At 42.4% G+C, this 22,568-nt stretch overlaps 1 protein-coding gene and 1 long non-coding RNA gene across 2 annotated transcripts in view; both read left to right on the forward strand.

The window, feature by feature from the left end:
* The first annotated feature begins 92 nt into the window (after positions 1–92).
* LOC145400461 (uncharacterized) lies at positions 93–3,036 on the forward strand. The gene is made up of 2 exons (XR_013897439.1): positions 93–1,891; positions 2,551–3,036. It is a non-coding gene; the product is annotated as an uncharacterized LOC145400461 (long non-coding RNA).
* A 13,288-nt stretch (positions 3,037–16,324) lies between these two features.
* Positions 16,325–22,568, forward strand: part of LOC145400424 (putative ATP-dependent DNA helicase HFM1) — a 159,984-nt gene continuing 153,740 nt past the window's right edge. Inside the window, 3 exon segments of the mRNA XM_080272937.1 lie at positions 16,325–16,390; positions 20,434–20,675; positions 22,176–22,231. Of these exon segments, the coding sequence (XP_080129063.1) occupies positions 16,325–16,390; positions 20,434–20,675; positions 22,176–22,231 (364 nt within the window).

Genomic DNA, 22,568 nt, shown 5'->3' on the forward strand with positions numbered 1-22,568 from the left:
CAGCCTTCCAAAACTCCAAAAATTTCTATGATCCATCCATCCATCCATCATCCAACCCTCTGCTGCCTCATGAGGATTGTAGGAGCCCCGGGGCGAGGCAAGTTGGTCTTGCCCCACCAGAATTCCATAGAATTACCCTTCAAATAAAACAGAAGTTCACCTAGTCACACTGCAACACAAAATACAACTCAAACAGTTTGATTTGTCCTCAGTGTAAAGCAACCATTCACACCACAACTCAGATCGCGTAAACCCCCACTTTCGCAGCACAAGGAAATTGTCAGCCTGTCAGAAAATAAGCATCGACTGAAGTGGCATGATTTCAACGGTTCATTAGGTTCACGTATTCATGGACTTGGGGTTGTAACAACAATAATACCATTAACTTTTTTTTTTAATTCACAACTCCTGCTTTCCTAATGTAAATGTGATACCAGTAATGTTAACTTTGAGCACTGACAATAAATATTCATCATAAGGATAAGGATGTGTACTATACATGCAGCACAGTATCTTCTCAAGATTGTTATACTGTATATGCATTACATGCACAATAAATTTCAGCTCTAAATTCTACAAGCTTGCATCTGCTTATTGTCCTTGCTTTTCAATTTTGGCTTCATTCACAAGTAGAGGCCAGGACATTTGAACATAATGCACTAAGTAGCAGTCACCTTTACTTTATTTAAGAATACTCATCATTACTGTACAGTACAGTACTGTATATATTTTACTGTTTAATTTTCCTGTTACAATCTGCCAGATCTGGTCAACCCAGAGATGTTGCTTTTCTTTCAGTTTTGCAAGAAGAGATATTAATTATGATACATCTTGTTAAAGATTATTATCTGCATTTGTTACGCTATTATGCAAGGCATTTAGTGATTCTGCATACTGTACTGATTATTGTATTCAGTTTCTTGTTGTATTAGTTTAATTATGAATCCAATAACTTTTACTAGATATGCAGTTGTTGGTTGTTAGTTTTATGTGTATACTTGAATATGGTGTGCAATATGGTGCTCTGTCATTCTGCCACAGATTTATATGCTTTAGGTGGAAAAACTATTAATAGAACTTTAAAAGCATACACTCATTAGTCATCACCTACAGTTTTGTGTTTAAGGTAAATATATGGCAGTTATATATGTTAAAAACTAATGTTCAGTAGACATGAATAATATGTATACTGATAGCATGAGTATCTTTACATTTAAAGGATGGCTAATCTAACCTTCTGTCAGGATTATACAGTACTCTCACGTCCAACACGCGTTTGTCCAGCATGATTTGCGTCCAGCACCGAGAGCAAAAAGTTAGTACGATTTAATATGATGTAATTACTGTAACACGGGCGCATTAGCATAACACAGACGGAGCTCCGAGAAGTGGGCGAAATCCGCAGTGTTCGCCTCTAGCACGATCACCCCTGGTCCAACACAGTCATAATGGACATTCCCGTGACGCTGACAGCCAATCAAAACTAATGATCAAGTAGCCTCCCTCGCCCGCTATCATGACGTGATCGTGATGTCACCCAGTTAAAAATGTTTCTGTTCTCATGTGATGTTTTGTTTAAATTTCTCCCGCCACAGCGCCACTCAGTCGCATAATTCGCATTGGATGGTGCTTTTTTCTCTCTGCATTTTCTGCCCTTGCTACTGCATTTTACCCTGCCCACGATGCCTAGGAAGCCTTCTGAGAACCCCAAGAAACAGTGGCACCTCCCTCAGGCCACCAAGCTAGAAATCATCGAGAGGAAGAAGAAAGGGGAGAGGAATGTGGACATCGCCAAGGCCTATGATGTGAATGAAGCCAGCGTGAGGGCCATGATAAAAAACCAAGACAAGATCCTGGCGGCAGTGAAGGCTTACAGAGGCAGTCCTAAAAGGTTAGTTATCATTCATAGTACAGTACCATTTATTATAATTACAGTAGTACCAATATATGTATAGGTATATGGTAGGTATGTAGGGTGACTTTTCCTAGGGTTGCTGACATAATTCATTTTTCCCCATAAGCTCTGTTGTTTGTCCAACATATTTTTGGTCCAACATGGGACCCATTCATGACAATTTACTGTGTTGGATGCAAGGGTACTGTACTCAGAGTCCATTGTGATTCAAACTTCATTGTTTTAGTTGTTTAGAATTTTCTGATATGGGATTAGAATAACAGGCTTTTTAAATGGATATTTACATAACTTATCAATACTGAGTCGCCAGTACTGTATTTCATGCTTCCTTATGTCGGACTGTTTGACCATCAATAATCTGGTCTTTGCTGGTAGTTCTAAAATTACGGTATACCGTACTTATTATGGAAAATGCACCATTTTGTGAAGTGTTCTGTATCTCTTAATTTTGAAATCAGATATTTTCTCCTACAGCAACATAATAAATCAACAGCAAAGTAGGTTTTGTGCCAATAAAGAGAATGACAATATGATTGCATACTGTTAGGTTTAAGATGAATTCCTTGTTTTATCTTTATTGTTTATGTTTTCCTAAACAAGGACTTAACACTGTGAGAGTGCATTTTTTTTTACAGCTACTAGCAGGCACTGAAGGGAATCCTACACGTGGTCCTGTGCAGCTTGGGTAGAGCAGCTGCAGCAGCTGCCTGAGAGCTAAACTTCCCCATACAGTATTTCCCTGCACCTCCCCATGGGAAGGACTCTGGTCCGACCCCGGTGAAGCACTGTCAATCACAAGGGGACATCAGATCCCTCCACAAGTGTATATTCTGTACTGCACCTGTAGGATGGCCCAACAGAATCAGTTGCTTACTTGTGATTGATGGGTCTGCTTGACCAGACATCGGGGTTAAGCAACAACAGCAACAGTTAGTAAAGAAATTAATGTGTGATTTTGTGTGTTACATGACAGTGTGAAATAATCAGTTTGTTTGTACAGTAATTAGGTTGTGATTTATGTTTTTTTAATTATTAGGAGGAATATCATAGCAGATGTTATGGATGCAATCAGTCAGTGTTTTTTGAAATATATTTTGTATTTAAGTGCTGTAGTGCCATGTTCAGGCCCATTGAAATAAAAGCTATTACTGTTAGCTCTCTTCTGTATTATTTGTCTTTGGAAAGCATGAATGCAGTGTATTTTACAGTACAGTACCAGTACTGAGTCTTTGTAATACTGTTATTAGTTGCTTGCAGTATACTCTACTGTATCTGTTTTCTGTATGCAGTGTTTATGTATCTATCTATTGCCAGATGCCTTAATCCTGTGAGGGGTGGCCACAAACAAATCACCTCCATGTTGCCCTGTCCCCTGTCATTTCACTGCCCTTCCTCCAGCTCATACCCCCCTCTCTCATTTACCTCTCCACTCCATCCCTCCATCTCATCCTTGGCCTCCCCTTCCCTCTCCCCCCCTCCACCTCACCCACATACATTTTCCTTGTTAGTTTCTTGCTCTCAATCCTCTCCACATTACCAAACCACCAAAATGTATTTCTTCTAATGCATTCTATCACATCCACAGCCACACCACAATGCTCCTTCATTTCCTCATTTGTCAGTCTGTCTCTCCATTTAACTGCATATGCTCCTCTCCAATAACTCATTTTCACTGCTGTCACTCTTGACTTGTGTCCTTCCAACAAGGTCCAAGCCTCACTTCCATACGTTAAAGTTCGTATCACAATGCAGTGACTTTTTTACTTCCATGCTCACTTCCCCATTTCATAACAATGCTTTCAAAGAACTAGTAACCTTTCTTCCTTGTTGTACCCTTTCAAGCACTTCATCCTCCAAACTTCCATCTGTATTCATCACACTGTCCAAGTACTTAAATGCACTCACATTTTCCATTTCCTCATCATCCAATTTCATTGTACATTCGGTGATTTCATTTCTTTCGAAGACCTTAACTTTACTCTTCCCTACATTCATCTTTACATTCTGTTTCTTACACACTTTTCCAAACTCATTCACCAAGCCTTGCAGTTCCCCTTCGTCTTCACTTAACAATACAGTGTCATCTGCTAAAAATATTACAGAAAGTTTCCTAACACTGCCTTTTCTCATTAGGGCAGCTCCATCATTCACTACCCTACCTTGTATCTCTTCTATAACCCCATCCACATACAGATTGAACAACCATGGAGACATGACACATCCCTGTTTCAATCCAACATTCAGACAGAAGAATTCACTCAGTTCACTATCCACATGCTCTGCAGTCTTAGCACCCTCATACATGGTCTGCTCTTCACGGCATTCAACAACTTCCCATTTACTCCATGATTATATTCCTAATACTTTCCACGTTCCTTATCTATCCACTCTGTCATATGATTTCTCCAAATCCATGAAGGTCACATACAGCTTCTTTCCTTTCTCTAGAAACTTTTCCACTAAGGGCCTAAGGATGAATATCTGATCTACACCACCTCTTCCCTTGCTGAAACTTCCCTGTTCTTCTCCAACTAATTCCTTACTCTGTCAATAAGTACCCCAACATATACTTTTCCTATTACACTCAGAAGACAAATGCCCCTATGATTACCACACACTTCATTTTCCCCTTTTCCATTGTTCCATCCATCCTTCCATCATCCAATCCCATCTTGCCTCATGAGAGGCGTAAGAGCCTGGGGCTAGGCAAACTGGTCCTGAAATTTAAGATGACAGTGACCAGCTTAACTTATCCCTGAGTGGCATTATGTGAGCAATAAACCCCAGCCACCCCTTGGATATAAACTTTCACAAGCTTAATCTGTTTGGAGAACCTTAATTACCCACAAAACCACCAGATGCCATAATTTGGTTATATAGTTACCACCCAACATAGTAAATGGTTTCCTGGTGTACAGGAAAAAATTTGGCTTGTCACTCAGTGTAGAGTCACCCAAAGGCAGAAGGAAGAGGAAAGAATGAAGGAAAGACAGAAGAGGGAGTGCAAAGTCATCTGTAGGCAGAAGGAAGAGGAAAGAATGAAGGAAAGAAAGACAGAAGAGGAAGGAAGGAAGAGAGGAAAGGCCAGACACCCAAAGCAGCACTACATCAAGTGAGTGGATGGTGAGCGCCCCCACCTACCACCTTTTTCGTTGTACAGGGGAATGATTATACCTGACTTCCACTCCTCCAGGACTCTACCTTCCTCCCAGACGAATCTGCACATCTTTCATTTCCATTCGACTACTATGTCTCCCCCCATGATTCATCACTTCACCACACACTCCATCAATTTCTGGGGCTTTTCCCATTTTCACTCTCTTCACTGTCTGCATTGTAACAAGATAAAAAAGCACAACAAAATTGCAGCCCCATTCCACGGCAGATGACTATGAAATCTAGAGACCCACAGTAAATGCAATTACAGTACAATACTGTAATATCAGAGGTAGCCCTTAAAAAAAAAAAAAAAAAAAAGTGTTAATAGGCAATGGTTTCCTTCCAAACTTTCTATATCTTCCTATCCCCTAGAAAAAGACTGCACATTGGAAAAAATATACAGTATATATATAGTGTGCATTAAGTTGACAGCTGGGTACCGGAATACAAAAACACAACTATGAGTACAGAAGAATACATGCCAACCAGCTCTAGAAATCAAGATAGGCTATAGGGGCACTGTACAGCTTCTGAGTGATTTGATAATTCTACTGCATTGCACAGCCTCTGAGAGGAACATTAATATACCTAGAACTGAATCTGGTGAATGATAATTTCTATGATATGAGGGGAGGCAGAGAACATGCATTTCCTGTACCATGAAAAACATCCAAAGTTAAATCTTCCTGTACTATCCTTCCTTTTCTGATGGCAGCTATTCTCAGCATGAGTTTTATGAAATGAATGACTTAACAGGTTGGTGGAAAATCTCAACAAGGGACAGCTTATCTAATAATCTCATACATGTCATTTATATTGTTAAATGCTGTAATACTACAGCATTAAACTATGAAGTGAAAATATTTATGGGTTGAATCCACAGATGGATAATGATCAAAACCTCTCCCCTCCTATTTTCCAGTTGGTGGTGGATATCGTCATACTTTGTAATGCTGATATGTACGAGAGGTGCTCAGGAGTTGTCGCCTGTAGCATGATGACTTGTACCACAAAAGCATGGACAAAGTTACTGGTCTGGACTTGAGACTGAAGTCTAACAAATGAGATGTGTTGTGCTGTAAAAAAAAAAAAAGTGAAAAAAGAAAAGAAAAAGGAAAAACTATCCACAGTTACACTATCCTTTATACTGATAGAGGAAGATTTCCTCTTTACCTAAAAATGCCTTTCCCTGTCTTCTAACTTAGGCCTGTGTATTATACAGTGCGATCAATCGAGTGCTACGGGATATGAGTGGAAAACTCTGTCACAGTACCGTACAGCTTATCCACAATTGGGCACAGAGTTACCCACATCTTTTGTGTGGCCAAGTAACTCACTGGTACACCTTGGGACTAGGAAGCAAAGGTTATGGACTGAATCCACAGGCAGACAATTTTTTAAATCCTTCCCAAACCTACTTTGCTTCAAATATATACAACTCAAACCTGTTTTACTGGATCCCTTCACCCAAAGGATGTACAAGTACTGTATTTTTTACTTTACTCAGCCTAATACCAGATTATTTTATTCTGTTGTTATTACAAACCCAGGCTCCAGGATCACAAACAACCAGCCACTTCAACCTGGCACTCCCAGAGACCTTTTGGTGATGTTGTTGCAGGACTGTCTGTTTAGAGAGTGAGGTGCATGAGGTAAATGTATTGTGGTGTAGTGTACAAAGGGGTACAAAGGAAAGCAAACAGCAACAGACCTGTTGGTCCTTTCACGGCTATTTGGTATAGGGAAGGTTATAACAATCAAAACTATTCTTTCAGCTAAAGACATGGATAGAAAAGCAGGAAGGCTTCCCCCCACCCACCAAACCCTCCAGTCAATACCGGTAAGAAATAGTGAGGAGGACCACCATGCAGCACAGAAAAACTGTCATGGAAATTTCATAGGAAAGGGAAATTTTATTCTACCCAATCTACGTAAAAGGAAGAGTAACTTTAAGTCTGCAGTTTTTTTTGATGTTCTACAGTTGTATCTTCCTGACTGAAAAACAAAGAAAAAATAAAACATATACACCACAGAAATGTGTAATACAGGAGTGAACATACTTGGCTGGGGGTTAGATGTCACATACTTATCCAAGTAATATTTAAAGGTTAGTACTGCATCACAGTTTACTATATTTGAGGGCATCTTGTTTCATATACAGTATTTACAACTCTTTTAAAGAAGAAATATTTAGCTTCATGTGACTGAAATCGTTTGTTAATAATTTTATGCCCATTACCTCTAGGCTAGTATAGTTTGAGCGATCAACCATGAAGTATTTATATACACTGCATCTCAGTCCTAGTGGATTGTCTTTGAGTTGTCTTTTGTGTTAGTATTCAAACAGGGAAGGGTGATGACAGCATCACAGACTGGTTTAAGTGTACGATACTCATGTTTCTCTGGATAGGGTACAATTTTTGAGGGGTGATCATCTGGCAGTGGTTCATGAAGGATGTTGTTCGGCTGGAGGTTTTGGATGGCTATGGTGGCTGTGTGCTTATGTATGTGTTTATGAAGTATGTTGGTGCTATGTGGAGAAGAAGTGATGTTATCATGGCATTTTGTGTAGTGTTGGTAGGCTGAAGAGTGTGGTTATAAATGTGTACATGGGGGATGGTGATGCCCTGGTAAGAATATTGAGACAAGACTTTTGGACCAGATAATGAAGGTAATGGAGAGAGTCCTAGAAGGCATGATAAGGGAAAGAGTGAATACTGATGAGATGCAGTTTGAGTTTATGCCAGGAAAAGGGACACTGATGCCACATTTATTATTTGACAGCTTTGGGAAGAAAAAGGGAGCTGTACTTTTTTTTTTTTGTTTATTTCAATAAGGCCGCTGACACAGTCCCTAGGGAGGTGGTGAGGTGGGCAATGAGAAAGCCTAGGATGAAGGAGTGGCTGGTTAGAGTGGTTATGGCTATGTACGTAGGTGAGAGGGAACAGAGATATAAGTGATGGGTTTTCAGTGAATTTTCAGTGAATGCTGGCATGCATTAGCAGTCAGCCTTGAGCCCCTTATTGTTTGTCATGGCGCTTGAAGCTCCCTCACGTGACAACAGAAATGGACTCCCATGGGAAATGTTGTATGCTGATGACATGATGTTGACCGTAAAATGAAAAAGAGGCAGAGGAAATATTTAGGAAGTGGAGAGATGGAATGGGGAACAAAGGTTTGAGAGTAAATACGGATAAAACAAGTGACAATATCTAGGGCTGGTGGCAGTACTGTAAAAGCAAAGGCAGCCATGTGCAGTTTGTCACAAGGGTTTAGGAAGTAACTCTATCTTGTGCAGTGTCTGTGACAAGTGGGTGCATAAGAGTTGTAGTGGTATCTGAGGTAGGCTGGAAAAAGTACTTCTTTTGTGTGTCAAGGAGAGCATGCAGAGCCTGACAGGCATGAAAAGAGTGATCCTGCTAGAGAGTATCAAGTGTGAGGAGGAGTTTTGTTATATGGAGGACATGTAATGTGCTGGAAGTGAGGCTGGAGCTAGCTCTGTGGCTAGGGTAAGGAGTGGCTGGAGGAAGTTCAGGGTGTTGTTGCCTCTCTGAAACTGAGGTGGTTTGGACATGTGGAGAGAATGGAGAATGAAAGACTGACTAAGAGGGTGTACATAGGTGAAGTGGAGGGAAGGAGAGGGAGGGGGAGACCGAGGATGAGGTGGAGAGATGGAGTTGAGAGGTATATGAGGGAAGCGGGAGTGAGTTGAGGGGAGGGCAGTCAAATGGTGGATGACAGAGCGACTTGTAGGCGTTTAGTCTGTGGCCACCCTTTGCGGGATTAGGACGTCAGGCTATAGATAGATAGATAGATGGAATGTTGGGTATAGGTCTCCAAATCTCCTCCCATCCTGAATGCTCTCTAATTATTTCTGTGCTTTTTTTCATGTCTTATCTGTGCACTTTCGCCATTCCTACTTGTTAACAATTATTTTAGAAGAAAATTTTTGTTTTCTATATATTTAACATTCACAGTACCTCTCCTGACCTCACCCTCCACACCAGTATGCTACACTCTTAATTCATACCACTTTGGATATAATACCTTTCATCAAAATCTTTTTATATGCTGCTTGATCATTGCAGTCCTGCCAAGGCCACTTCCATAGCTGCTGCTGTTTCAAGATACTAATAACCGAAGTCTTCACTCTTGCTTCTTCTTTCACACTCATCTTTGACAGTGTTGGTGACCACACGACCCAGTATAATAAACATTATTAGAGCAGATACTAAGAAATCCTTACTAAGCTAGTTGGTTCTGCATCTCCCCAGTGAAGCTTACCACACTGGGAATTCCATTTAATGAGATGCAAACAAATCAACTGCGGAAACAGCTCCCGAACGGGAAATCTTACACCAGCAGTTAGGGGACGAGTTTGCAACATCCGTCATAACTGTTATGCTAGGTGTTTAGGGGGCGGCTTCCAGTCCCTGGAACGCCTAGAGTGCAGCTGGGTTCCCTTTGTAGACCGGAGCTTAGACAAACAAGAGAGGGCCAGGGCATAAAAACACAGGGCATCAACCTTACACATATATTGACTAATTCAACTGTTGTGGAACAGGTAGACAATCTTACACAATCTCATAGGCAAGAATCAATACATAGGCTGATATTAGTGGGTAAAGTATCACACAGGATCCTAGATGTACAGAAGTCTAAGTCTGGTTCAGTAGGGCAAAGGCACTGTTACACACTCCGTAGTGAGGAGACACTGTCGTGAGGCGTTCATTGTTCTGACACTAAGTTTGTAGAGTGAGCACAAGGGGGGAAAGTGTTACTGACTCTGCACAAGGGAAGGGAGTAATTGATAGCATTATGTTACAGGTGCCATTACAGGGGGCGAGCGGGGTGTCACTGTATGTAATATCCACTGCCTGTACTTTTGTACAAAAGATCTTACATTCTTACTTGGCCCCACTGTACACTTGTGGCTTGATTTCACTGGGGCGCCTGTTCTTTTACGCTCCCTGGTCTCGGTCTTTTCTTGGCCTCACTGTACATCAATATCACAGTAAAGTCACTCTCTTGCCTTACGTGCCGGCCTCACTGTTCACTGTAAATCCACTGTCTTTAGGTCCACTTTGTTTCATTGAGGGAAGGGGAGGTCCAGGGCTTATAACTCTCGGCCTGCGGTAGGCAGAGGCCCTTGGGAGTCCCTTCGTCCCACGGCCACGGGACCACTCTCAGGGGCATTGTCTCTCGGCTGGGGCTCAGGCTGTGTGTGGCGAAGAGCCCCTGACTGTTAGGGCTAGGGAATTGGGGACTGGGGACTGGGGTCTGGCCTTCGGGGTTGGGGCCAAACAGGTGTTGGAGGCGCTCACTCAGGCGCCTGGTGGAGGATGGGCGTCACCTTCGTCGGGGTTTGGAGTGGGCCCGCCCGGGGGTCCAAGGGATGCCCTCGGAGGGGCACTGGCTGCTGTCTTCTGCTGGAGGCGCTGCCGTCAGGGCTGGGCTGTGAAGTCATTCCCTGCCGGAGTCCATCAGGTAGGCCCCCCTCTTGCTTCGGACGGAGGAAGAACAACCCCGGGGACAGTACGGGGCATTTCCACCAATCCTCGGGACAGTGGTCCTCCTCCTGAGGTTGCCTTGGTCTGGGTGGACAAGAGAGTAATCTGTGCTCCTGCTGGAGGGCAGGACTGAGCTCACCGTCTCGTTGCAGAGTCACAGGGGGCAAGGGACTTTGGCGTCTCTCCCCAGCGTGGCTATCGGCCATCGCTAGGTTCCCTTGGGCAACAGACAGAGGGCGGCTAGAGGCTGTCCCTTCACTGTCAGCGCGGTTACAGGCTGTCGCCAGGGCCCGACTCCCTGACAGGAACACAGGTGAAGTGTGGCTACCGGCCGTCACTGAAGTCCCGCAAGGAGGGCAACATGCAGGAGAGGAGCGGCTACAGGCCATCTCCTCCCTACGGGCAAGGCTACAGGCTGTCGCCGGTGTCATACCCTCCGAGGCAACTGCAGAAGGAAAGGGGATGTACCGGTCTCTCCTCAACGCGGCTACAGGCGAGTTCCAGGGAATAGGGGTGCGCGGCCCGGGTGAACTTATGACCATACTGCCTGGACGCGTTCCGCGCGCCGTCTAGCCCTCCATGTCCTTCTCCTGGGGGTGTGGTGGCAGCCTGCGCTGCCACAGCCGGCATTTTAATAACCTTGCTGTTTGACCTTAATTTTTCACATTGATCCCTACGTGTCAAGTGGGGTTGGTGGAGGATTAGTGCCCCTCCCTGTAAAACAATTAACTCTAAGCCCTTGACCACCCCGTTTGGGATACGTGGCGTCTGGCAATGGATGGATGGATGGTTTAAAAAATTCCTGCCTGACCCTCAACCCTTCCACCAAGTATGATCCAAACTGGGTCAACATTGAATAGTCCTTGCCATGTAACCTTGGCCTTTGACCTATTGTTCTGATAATTGAACCTGTTCTTCCGTCGCTGACACTTCCAACAAAGTTAGTTATGAAATCGAAGTGTCAGAGTCGTCTTTAACCTTGCTCTGTGAAATTGACTTTTAACTGGCCTTGAACTTTAGTTTAAGTTAGTGTCCTTAGAATTAAGAAGCTTCTCCTTTGGTTGACTCTTACAAGTTTGAAAAAAGAAAAAAGAAAGACCGCTCACACTAATAAAACAACATGCACTTTGATACATTACCCGTTCCCCCTCTCCGCAGTCCCCAGCTTTGCACGTGTATGTAATGCAGATCATCGGGCATTCTTAGTGGATATTGCAAGAATTCTTTTCCAAATTGACCGAGCTAAGTAATATAACTTTGGTAAGTGTAAGCCTAAGGACAAGGGAGCAGTAGTCTACTATAACTGCACCATATCAATGATAAAAACGTAGAGAAACACACACACACACACAACTATTGAGAAGGTAAACGAATAAAGCAATTATCTATTTAAACAGGCCACATTTATGCAGTCTGACAATAAATAATTGAAAGATTAAAAAAAAAGTTTACGCATTCATGTGAGGACTAATTTATCTATCTGTAAATCTTTCAAACTACAGCTTTATCGTACAGCTGTTATAAATTTTACACTAATAATTGCTAATATATTATACCGTAAACTGTTTAAGTAAATCATGAAAAATAATGCAAAAAGTGCAAGGTACAATTTTTGGCGCCAAACGTGACGTTCGTCCACAGAGCTCAGTGTCGTGCGTTTGAGTGCGTTCGTAACAGACTCACAGGCGGGACCCAGTGGCGGAACACAGGCAAGGTGAGGGCGAAAATCTTTATGAGCTAGAGTACTGTTATTCGTGTTTGAATCTGTTCAAATTAATTTCCAGTAGTAACATTTTTGTTACTGATGTTAATCGTGGCGTCTGGTTTATATTCGCCTATGTGTTCGTAAAGTGAGTAATGAACATGGCATGTCACGGGATCAACCGGCGGAGACCATTTATTAGCGAAACAATTTAAACATTCGATAAATCAAAGGGTAAAATTAAAGCTGTATTCCTCAGTCGAGGCAACTTTGAAGTTTTGGACAGACACGCTCCCCGGTTTTGTTGTCTTTGGAACTGATTTGGGGGCTGCTATGTGACCCATGCATCGTTTAGTATTTAGTATATATTAAGGAGGAGGGGCTTGATCTTCATCTCTTGGTTCCGTCCTCTGTTGCATCTACGTTAAAATAAGTAAACCTACATCGAACCAAACTTGACGTAATATTAGCGTAGACGTGGTAGCGAACGGAACTAGTAGAAAATCCGGGGCAAACCCCAATCTTGTTCATCTAATATACTAAGTAAAGGATATGCAATGGAAAAGTAATAGAAAAGTCTGTCAGTGAAAAATAAAAAGTTTGAGCCGAATAATGTATACCAAACTATTAAACGCTAGAGAGAGAGAGAGAGAGAGAGGTAATAACTGGCCCAAAAGTTCCGGTATCATTTCAATTTCTAAGTTTTGTTAGTTTCATTGGTGACGTTGCTTGCTTTCGCAGTGTGGTGTTTTCTCCCTTTTAACGGGTTCCGAAACAGCAGATAGTGGAAAGGAATTGAAAACCATCAAGGAAATTGTGAAATGCGGGATTTTAAACATTAAACACGTCGGTGTATGTGAAGTTCGTGTTTTTTTTTTTTTTTTTCAAGAATGCAGTCAGGCCCATTCCACCAAATCAGCCCTTCTTTCTGCTAGTGTTATATTCTTCTGATCATTTCTGGGGAGGTAAATAAACGTGTCGTGTTAAATCTACTTCCGCGTTTTTAGCATGTTCCGTTGTCAAATCGTCTGATTCGTCAAGGTAATGGCGGAAGGGACTGTCCTAACGTAAGTGTTTAACTAAACCTAACCTAAACTAACTTAAATTTATCTAATGATTTAACCTAACCTAATCTAATCCAGCCTAACCTGACCAAACCAACGGAAATTGGGAAACAAAATCCACCTTTGAGTACGTTAAGATTCTTCCATTCCGCCGGAAACAACCACATAAGTACGGCTTAAGGAACGTGATGATAATAGCAGGGGCAAATTTTTCAGCAGGAAAAGGTAATTTACCATCTTGGAATTAGTCAGAAAAATACAAAAAACAAACTGGAGGAACTGAATTGGTAAGGCCTGTCTGCTGCTTCAAGTAAAGCGTACATTTATCAGTGGCCTTTGACCAGAAGTTTAAACATCCAAAGAAACATACATCATTCTTCAGATTCATAATTAGTCGATTTTTAAGAAATGCAAACCATGAAATGCCTGGGTGGGGCTCGGGTGACGACGGGTGTTCGCCGTTCAGTTGACATCCTGACATAAGGAGTGGTGTGTGTTGATGGACTAAACCATAATATACAACGGTAACAAAACTTTTGACTGCTACACAGTACATATCAGCAGGTAATTGTACACGTTACTTTAAATGGTAGGACCAAAGGGTGTACACTGGTAGAACCACCTCATGAAAGGTTTGGCTTCCGATTGTCTGTTGTTTGCCACTCCAGTTGCATTATGTTAAGCCTACGAACATGATTTGTGGTTGGTTTCAGGAGGTGCAGTGGAGAACGGTTATTCCTTCGTGAAAGCAAAGGTAGGTAGATTAGCCGTTAATGCCATTTGTGTGTCTGATGGTCGTATGCTCGTTTTGTGTTCCATAAGTGAGCAACGATTTAAGACGAAAATATTTGCTACACGGGATATAATGCTGTTTCATCCAAGTGTTCTCCTGAGCTTTCATTTCTATATTTTTCGACTGTACAGTTCCCACACATTCAGACAGACTAAGCATACATCAGTTTAGTATGCCATACCTCCTGTATACTGTCACGTATTTCACCAAGACCATGTGACGAAAGTAACGCCATCTCCAAAGGTGGAAGTCCTCATCTCTGGAGTAATCAGAGAGGTGGGCAGGATGGCACTGCCCAATCTAGAAATCTGCGTGGCCAGTGTGACCACCCCAGATATCAGAAGGAATATCCTCGGAATCCCCTCCTCCCCCCCCCCCCAAGAATTCTTCTTGGGTCTTCCAAAAATTAGGCCTGGTTACCTCAACAAAAAAAAAAAAAAAAAAAAAAAAGTTACACTCCTGTCTCACTTCAGTATGCTTCCGTACTGTCCATCAGAAAACTGTTTATTATGTACTTGACACAAAATTAGTGTAACATTCTGATATCCAGGCATTTCCCTTCGAGATTTTGGTTCATCTGAGCAAACCATAGGCAACTAACTCCTTTACTCACTCCATTGTAAAGTTCAGTCCTCCCTAATTTAGAACAATCTTTGCCAACTTGTTGAATTTAAATATTTCTCTTAATCCTTGTAATGACATCCGTGGACACGACAGTAATTCGTTCTTTTGAGATCATGCATTAAAAAAATGTAAGATTATTGCAGTTGGCCAGTAGCCTATGCACTACACTAATCTCACCAGTATGGCTGATCTGCAATTTGTCACATGAAAACCGGTCTGTAGGCTGGTTGTCCCAGTTTAGGCACTGCCTGTCTGAGGCTGTGCTTATAAGATAGGGATAGCAAATAAATTTACCCGTTCAATTCAGTGAACCAGTATTTTAGAGAAGTGAACCAATAATTTATAAGAGACCTGTTAGAAATTGTCCAGTAACTGTCAGTACGGTGATACCTCTCAGCTTACGGGATGAGGCCTCTCAGTGAAAAGGTGAAGAATGAAAGGAAACAAACACGAACCTACCAGAACATAAAAATAAACATTATGTGATAAAACCTGTGTTCCTTGAGTGCTTCATTAACTTAGGACGATTTTTTATGCCACCATATCCAACCATTTCCATAGTTGTGAGGACTAATCAAAGAGGAATTTTAACATTGAATACTATAAATGTTGAGATGGTTCGGTCGTGGAACGAATGAAAAGAGGCAAGTGTGAACTGATAGGAAGTAGAAGACCGAGAACAAAGTCGTTATGGTACCGAGTAGGCCAGCAGGGACAGAAAGCCTAGGGTTCTTTTGGTCAAGGAACGTCCTCACTGGATGTGGCGTTAGGCAACACATCTTGAAATGACAGATATGGGCGTTTTGGTAGTACAGGACAGGCTAAGTATAAAAACAGTAATGACTTTTTAAGATAACTAGTTCTATTAAGAGTATTCATTGTTCATAATGATGTTCAATGATGACCGTTATGGGCAGTTTAATCATCTCCCCTGCGACTGTTATACTCGTACGTATAGTCCATTTTTTTTTTTTTTTTAATAAGGCGAAGATGTACTTGACAGGTTGATGGGATGACTGGCTGAATGCAACATGTCCAAAAAATATTTACTAACCCAAATTTCCCCCTCAGATATTTGTTGTCAGTTAATAATGCTAGATTATGAAGTAATGTTGCATTCAGCCGGTAATCACCAGTCTGTAACGTGCATCTTCGCCTCGATAAAAAAAAAAAAAAAAACTGAGTATAGTTATTTGATTTTGACTGACATTTAACCGAGAAAATTAATATTAGAAACTTCAAAAACTGCCATGGATAATCCTGTTTCTTGTTTTGATACCTGTATGAATTTTATTTTGGCAGAGTATCAAACGACTTTGTTTTGTCTTTACGGCTGCAACTCCATCATGCAGCTCATTGCTTTTGTTGCTTTTGGTAAAGTTTAATCAGACTGTGGTTACTTACTGTATATTGGAGCAGAATGATGGTAAATGTTTTAATAGGTATTTTGTGTGGGCAAATTCGTGACAGATTCGTGACTACTATTACCGCTGCTAATATTGCAGCTCCTGCTAACTAACCAAAATAATCGTAGACTTCTAACCTCTTTCAAGGGTGATGGAGCCGGTGTTTGATGTAGCGCCGCCGCCACAGGAAGACTGCCTCTCTCAGCTGCCATCACAGGTTGGTTTCAAGAATACTCCCCCAGTATCCCTGCTTGTCGTACGAGGCGACTAAAAGGGTTGGTGGTGGGTTAGTGCCCCACCCCGTAAAAAGAACTAACTAAAAAAGCAAATAAAGCGCCTCGGACCCGGACGGACCATACGTTGACGACTAAGGAACGGACAAAGGACATTCTGAGGTTAGGAACGTGGAATGTGAGAGGAATGAATGATGAAGTGAAAGAGAGAGAGATTGTCCAGGTGCTTGAGGATGCAAAAGTGGATATATGTGGATTGACTGAAACTAAATGGAAAGGTGAAAGGATGAGAGAATGGGAATACGGTGTAGGTATATGTGCGGGAGTCAGTGAGAATGAGAGGGCAAGAGAGGGAGTATGTCTGATGATAAGCAAGAAGTGGAAGGAGAATATAAGAGAGTATGGAACAGTGGGTGCAAGGATTGTATGGGTGAGGATGAAAGTAGGTATACAAGCATGGGTGATTGTATGTGTGTATGCTCCAACAGAGGATCGAGTGGCAAGAGTGAAAGATGAGTTTTGGGCGAGAGTAGAAGCATGTATGGACAAGTTTGAGAGGAGCGAGAGAGTGCTGTTGATTGGAGACATGAATGGCAAAGTTGGGAATGTACGAGTGGATGGAGTGGTTGGTCAGTGGGGTGTGCCAGCTGAAGTAGATGGGAATGGTAGTGCTTTGGTGGACATCTGTGCTGGTAAGGGGTTGGCAATAGCCAACACCTACTTTCGTCATAAGATGATCCACCGGTATACATGGAGAGTAATGAGGAGGATGGATGGTGAACTTGTTGAACGAAAGGCAATGATAGACTACGTGTGTGTGGATGAGCGAATGAGAAGACAAGTGTTGGATGCAAGAGTGTGGAGAGGGTGGGGGAATGGAGTCTCGGACCATCACTTAGTGATGGCCAAGGTAGAGCTGCAAAGAAAGTGGTTGAGGAGGCGAAGGGGAAGACAGGAGGAAGCAGCTGCTGTGAGAAGAGTGGAGAAATTTCAAGATAGTGAGAAAAGGACAGAGTATAAGAGCATAGTGGAAGAAAGATTGGGAAGGTATGAGCTAGAGCAGATGGAAGGGGTGGAAGACGTATGTAAGATATTCACGGAAGAGATAAGCGCAGCGTGTGAGGCGGTTTGTGGAGTGAGGAGGAGATGCAAGGGTGTGCAAGGGACAGCATGGTGGAATGATGAGGTGAAACGAGCTGTGGAACAAAAGAAGAAGGCATATGGTGAATGGTTGGCGAGTAGAGGTAGGGGAGAAGATGAGAGAGAGAAGAGAGAGGTATATGTGAGCAGGAGAAGGGAGGTTAAGAGACTGGTGAAGGAGAGTAAGAAGAAAGTGGATGAAGAGTTTGGGAGGAATCTGAGTGTGAAATGGAGGGAGAGTAAGAAATTGTTTTGGAAGGAGATAAAGAAAGTAAGGCAGTGTGAAAGGGGAAATAGTAGGGGAGTGAAGGATAGGAATAATAGATTGTTGGTGGAGAAGAGAGAGAAAGTGAGGAGATGGAAGGAGCACTTTGAGGATTTGTTGAATGTAGAGAGTGAGAGCAGTGTGAGTATAAGTGGTTGGGGAATGGCTGGGAGAAGAAGAGATGAGAGGAGGGAGGAAGAGATCAGTAGGTCGGAAGTAGTGGAAGCGATGAAGAAGATTAAGCTGGGAAAGGCCCCAGGAATTGATGGAGTGTGTGGTGAAATGCTTAGGTATGGGGGTGAGATTGTTGTGGAGTGGATATGGAAGTTGTGTAGATTGGCTTGGGAAGAGGGAAGGGTTCCAGAGGACTGGAAATCAGGTATAATTGTTCCTCTGTACAAAGGAAAAGGAGAGAGAAGTATGTGGTAACCATAGGGGTATTTGCCTTCTTAGTGTGACTGGTAAAATATATGGTAGAATACTCATTGATAGGGTTAGGCATATGACAGAGGAGCTAGTTGGAGAAGAACAAGGGGGATTTAGGAAGGGAAAAGGGTGTGTAGACCAGATATTTGTTCTAAGATGTTTAGTGGAGAAGTATCTAGAGAAGAGAAGGAAAGTGTATGCTGCCTTCATGGACTTGGAGAAAGCTTATGACAGAATAGATAGGCAAGGTATGTGGAAGGTATTAAGAATATATGGAGTGGAGGGGAAATTGTTGAGTGCTGTGAAGAGTATGTATGAGGGAGCTAGGGCTACGGTGCGAGTGGATGGTGAGCTGAGTGAGTTCTTTGATCTCAGTGTGGGACTGAAACAGGGGTGTGTAATGTCTCCATGGCTGTTTAATATATATATGGATGGGGTTGTAAAGGAGGTTCAAGGTAGGGCAGTGGATGTGGGGGTGGCCCTAATGAATGAGGGTGAGATTTGGAAGCTTCCGGTGTTGCTGTTTGCTGATGATACAGTATTGTTGAGTGAAGATGAATGGGAGTTGCAAGGTTTGGTGAATGAATTTGGGACAGTGTGTAGGAGGAGGAAGCTGAAAGTTAATGTAAACAAAAGTAAAGTTATGGTGTTTGAGAGGAATGAAGTCACTGAGTGTGCAGTGAGGTTGGATGGTGAGGATATGGAGAATGTGAGTGCATTCAAGTACTTGGGTAGTGTGATGAGTAAGGATGGAACTTTGGGGGATGAAGTAAATGAAAGGGTACAGCAGGGAAGGAAGGTTGTTGGTACACTGAAAGCAGTGATGAGAAATAGGGAGGTGAGTATGGAAGTTAAGAAGTCACTGCATGATGGTATTGTGATCCCTACCCTGACGTATGGAAGCGAGGCGTGGACCTTGCAAGAAGGGAACAAGTCAAGAGTGAGAGCAGTGGAAATGAGCCACTTGAGAGGAGCATGTGGAGTGACGTGGAGGGACAGGTTGACGAATGAAGAAGTGAAGGAACGTTGTGGGGTAGATGTGGATGTGGTTGAAAAGATTAGGAGAAATACACTGAGGTGGTTTGGACATGTGGAGAGGATGGAGAATGAAAGACTGACTAAGAGGGTGTATGTAGGTGAGGTGGAGGGAGGGAGAGGGAGGGGTAGACCGAGGATGAGGTGGAGGGATGGAGTTGAGAGGTATATGAGGGAGGGGGGTGAGCTGGGGGAGGGGAGTCAAATGGTGGGTGACAGAGTGACTTGGAGGCGTTTTGTCTGCGGCCACCCTTTGCGGGATTAGGGCGTCGGGCTATAGATAGATAGATAGACATCGTGATTTTTCTGATATGCAGTGGATCCACAGATCTTGGGGTAGGGTCGGGGAGCAAATTGGGGTCAAGCTTTGTTCTGGGGGGACCGAGTAGACACCAGTTTGATTTAACTCAATTTCAGATCAGGCACAGCAGGGTTACTAGGCTGTATGCCCGTAGGATCCTACGGTTCCTGGCACAGTATGGGTGGTCTGCGTACACGTTATTTATAAAATTCAAATTAAAGTTACAGGATATGTATTAAACATAATTGTACCTCTTTTCCCCCTTCATCTTTGGTGGAACACAGACCTAAACAGTGTGTTTGCAAAAGAAGTCATATATATGTAGCTGATATATCGACGATACGGTGATCTTATATGACCAATATGATTTCAGCAGTTGAAAGAAAATGCATACCACGTATGAGTTAAATCATAATTGCAGTATTTTTGCAAAGCAGAGAATATACAGTACTTTCCTCAAACGTAAAAAAAAAAAAGCATAAAGTTATTTTATATAATTATGCTGTTCTTCGTACCGATAGAACATAAATTATATTAAATATTTAAAAAATTCCGGTTTGGGTTGCCAAGGGTCCGACTGGGGGGATCTAGCCCCCCATCCCCTTAGCAGTGCCACGGATCATACGTAGAGATGTCTGGGTCTGGCATACCATATTGTTAGATTATACAACTACTCATAGCTACTGCACGTTCATAATTGAGACAGCAACTGTTAAGTGAAATCCATTGCCAACGACAATCCTTGATGCATTAAGCCTACATGAGATATTTGTATATTTTTCTTTCCGTTGTTTTCTTTTCCACCTTTAGTTTCTTTTTTCATATATTTCTTCCCCCCCCCTTTTTTTTTTTTTTACCAGGCATGGCCAAGTCAACAGTGGCCACCGAATAGCGTCAATGGCAGTTCGATTAGTAGGGTTAATGACTTTGGCCAGTACGAGGATGGCTACCTGCAGTCCAAAGAATTACCAACACCTCAAGCCAATGAAGTCCAGTACCAAGACCACCAGGCACATCATCCGCAGATCTACTCCTCCCAAAGCCAGAGGAACACGTCATATCAGCACCAACGGCTCTCACAACAACAGCTGGCCACAGACAAGTACCGTAGCCTGTCATGTTCCCTTGTAACAGTTTTGTATTAACTGCAGCATATCATGTAAATTTCTTGTCAGACACTCATATTTATTCATTTATAAATTTGTCTGTTTGTCTATCTCTTTATCTGCTGGTATATTAACACACACATGCAAACATTATATATATATATATATATATATATATATATATATATATATATATATATATATATGCTCAGCCCTTCCAAGCAGAGGGGTTGGTTTTGAGTCAGTGACCTCAGCATCCTGTAAACCACCGGTTGTCGATTACTGAAGGGTCACTTACATTATCGACGTCATGTATAGTCGGGAGAAAGTACAGTTGGAGTCAGAAGTAGTGTTGGAGAGGTGAAAGTTACATACGGTACCTCTGTTGTCAGTAATTTATGTAACAACATTTGACCCCGATTTTACCTCCATCCGGCACAAGAATTGACCTCAACTGTATCCTCATCTGACAACTTCTGACCACGTTTGGACAGTACACCGCAGTAGTACACCTACATGTAAACACACTCACACACACACACACACACACACACACACACACACACAGGTACTTCATCTCTCACTTTTACCAAACGTTAATTCTCTCACTTCGTTCATAGTTTTATATTTTAATTTTTCTTGTGGCAAATGAGGATCACACTGTTTTAACAGGCGGGGTATTACAAAAGGTAGTTTTATTTTTCATTAATAATACCCCACAGTTACTAGTTCAAAGTGAAAAAAAAAAAAGTGTCGCACGCCTTTTTATTACTTAGAACTTCATATACTTTTTTCACTTTCACTAGATCTGAAATTTGCATCTCCGTCCTGAATGCTGAGTTGCAACAATAGGTTAACACAAGCACACGGCACTGGTCACAAGGATATGCTATGGAGAGGGCATAGAGCCATAGTACTACTTAGTTATTCCATTGAGTTACGGGAAATAGTTGCAAGAGGGCGAAAGTCTATAGGCATAGCTGAAGTGAAAAAGTATCAAAATGTTGGACACAACTAGAGAACAGTAAAATAGATACAAAAGTTCGTTCGCCTCCCCTGCCTCTTCCTGTTCGTTGCTTAGATCCTTGAATGAGACGTAGTGGACAGAGGTGTATATTGTCACCCACAGATGCATGATAATCTGCACCTCAGTCCACTAGGCCACATTCAAGCGTTTATGGGCGGTGCTTCCATGCTGTTAGGAATCTTACTAACACCTGTTCCTTACCGGTTTATATTCGAGTCTGCTCCGTTACTGTGTTCTTGTGTATTATTCATGCAATCTATGTCGATGTTAGAAAGATGTGAGAAGCGAAAAACAGGATATTAACTGGTAGTATGGAAAATGAATCGTTAAAGAAGAGCTGCTAGGGAACCTCCTTAGCTGACGAGAAGACGGGACTACGTATCAAACGATGGAACAGAAGCAGGAGAGACAAATGGGCTTTAATTATGTAAATGTACTTAACAACAGACATCTGTGCTTGCCCTTTCAGCTCCTCTGAGAATCAAAGTACGCCAACGGGAATGCTGGTGCCGGTGTCAGAGATTCGTATCCTTTTATATCACTGCATTTTTTTTTTTTTTTTTTATCATAACATGACCTTAAACTGCCATTTTTCCATCTTGAATGCTGAGTTGCAGCAGTAGATTAACAGTAGAATGTGGTGTTAGTCAGGAAGAAGCGCTTTGGAAAGGATGTAGAGCCGTTGTATTGTCTCTTTCCACCACTGACCTACGTGAAATATGCTACATAAGGACGAAAAACTGGGTCAGGCTAGTGTCAACGAACTACATCAAGTGTCGAATGCAGCAGTTAGATATCGTACTTAGAGTGGCCCACATATAACTTCTCTTCCACTCCGCCGGCCGATTTTTCGTGCGTTGCA

The sequence above is a fragment of the Coenobita brevimanus genome, chromosome 52, assembly GCF_032717465.1.
Source record: "Coenobita brevimanus isolate Jiangsu-jjx chromosome 52, ASM3271746v2, whole genome shotgun sequence".
Taxonomy (NCBI): Eukaryota; Metazoa; Arthropoda; class Malacostraca; order Decapoda; family Coenobitidae; genus Coenobita; species Coenobita brevimanus.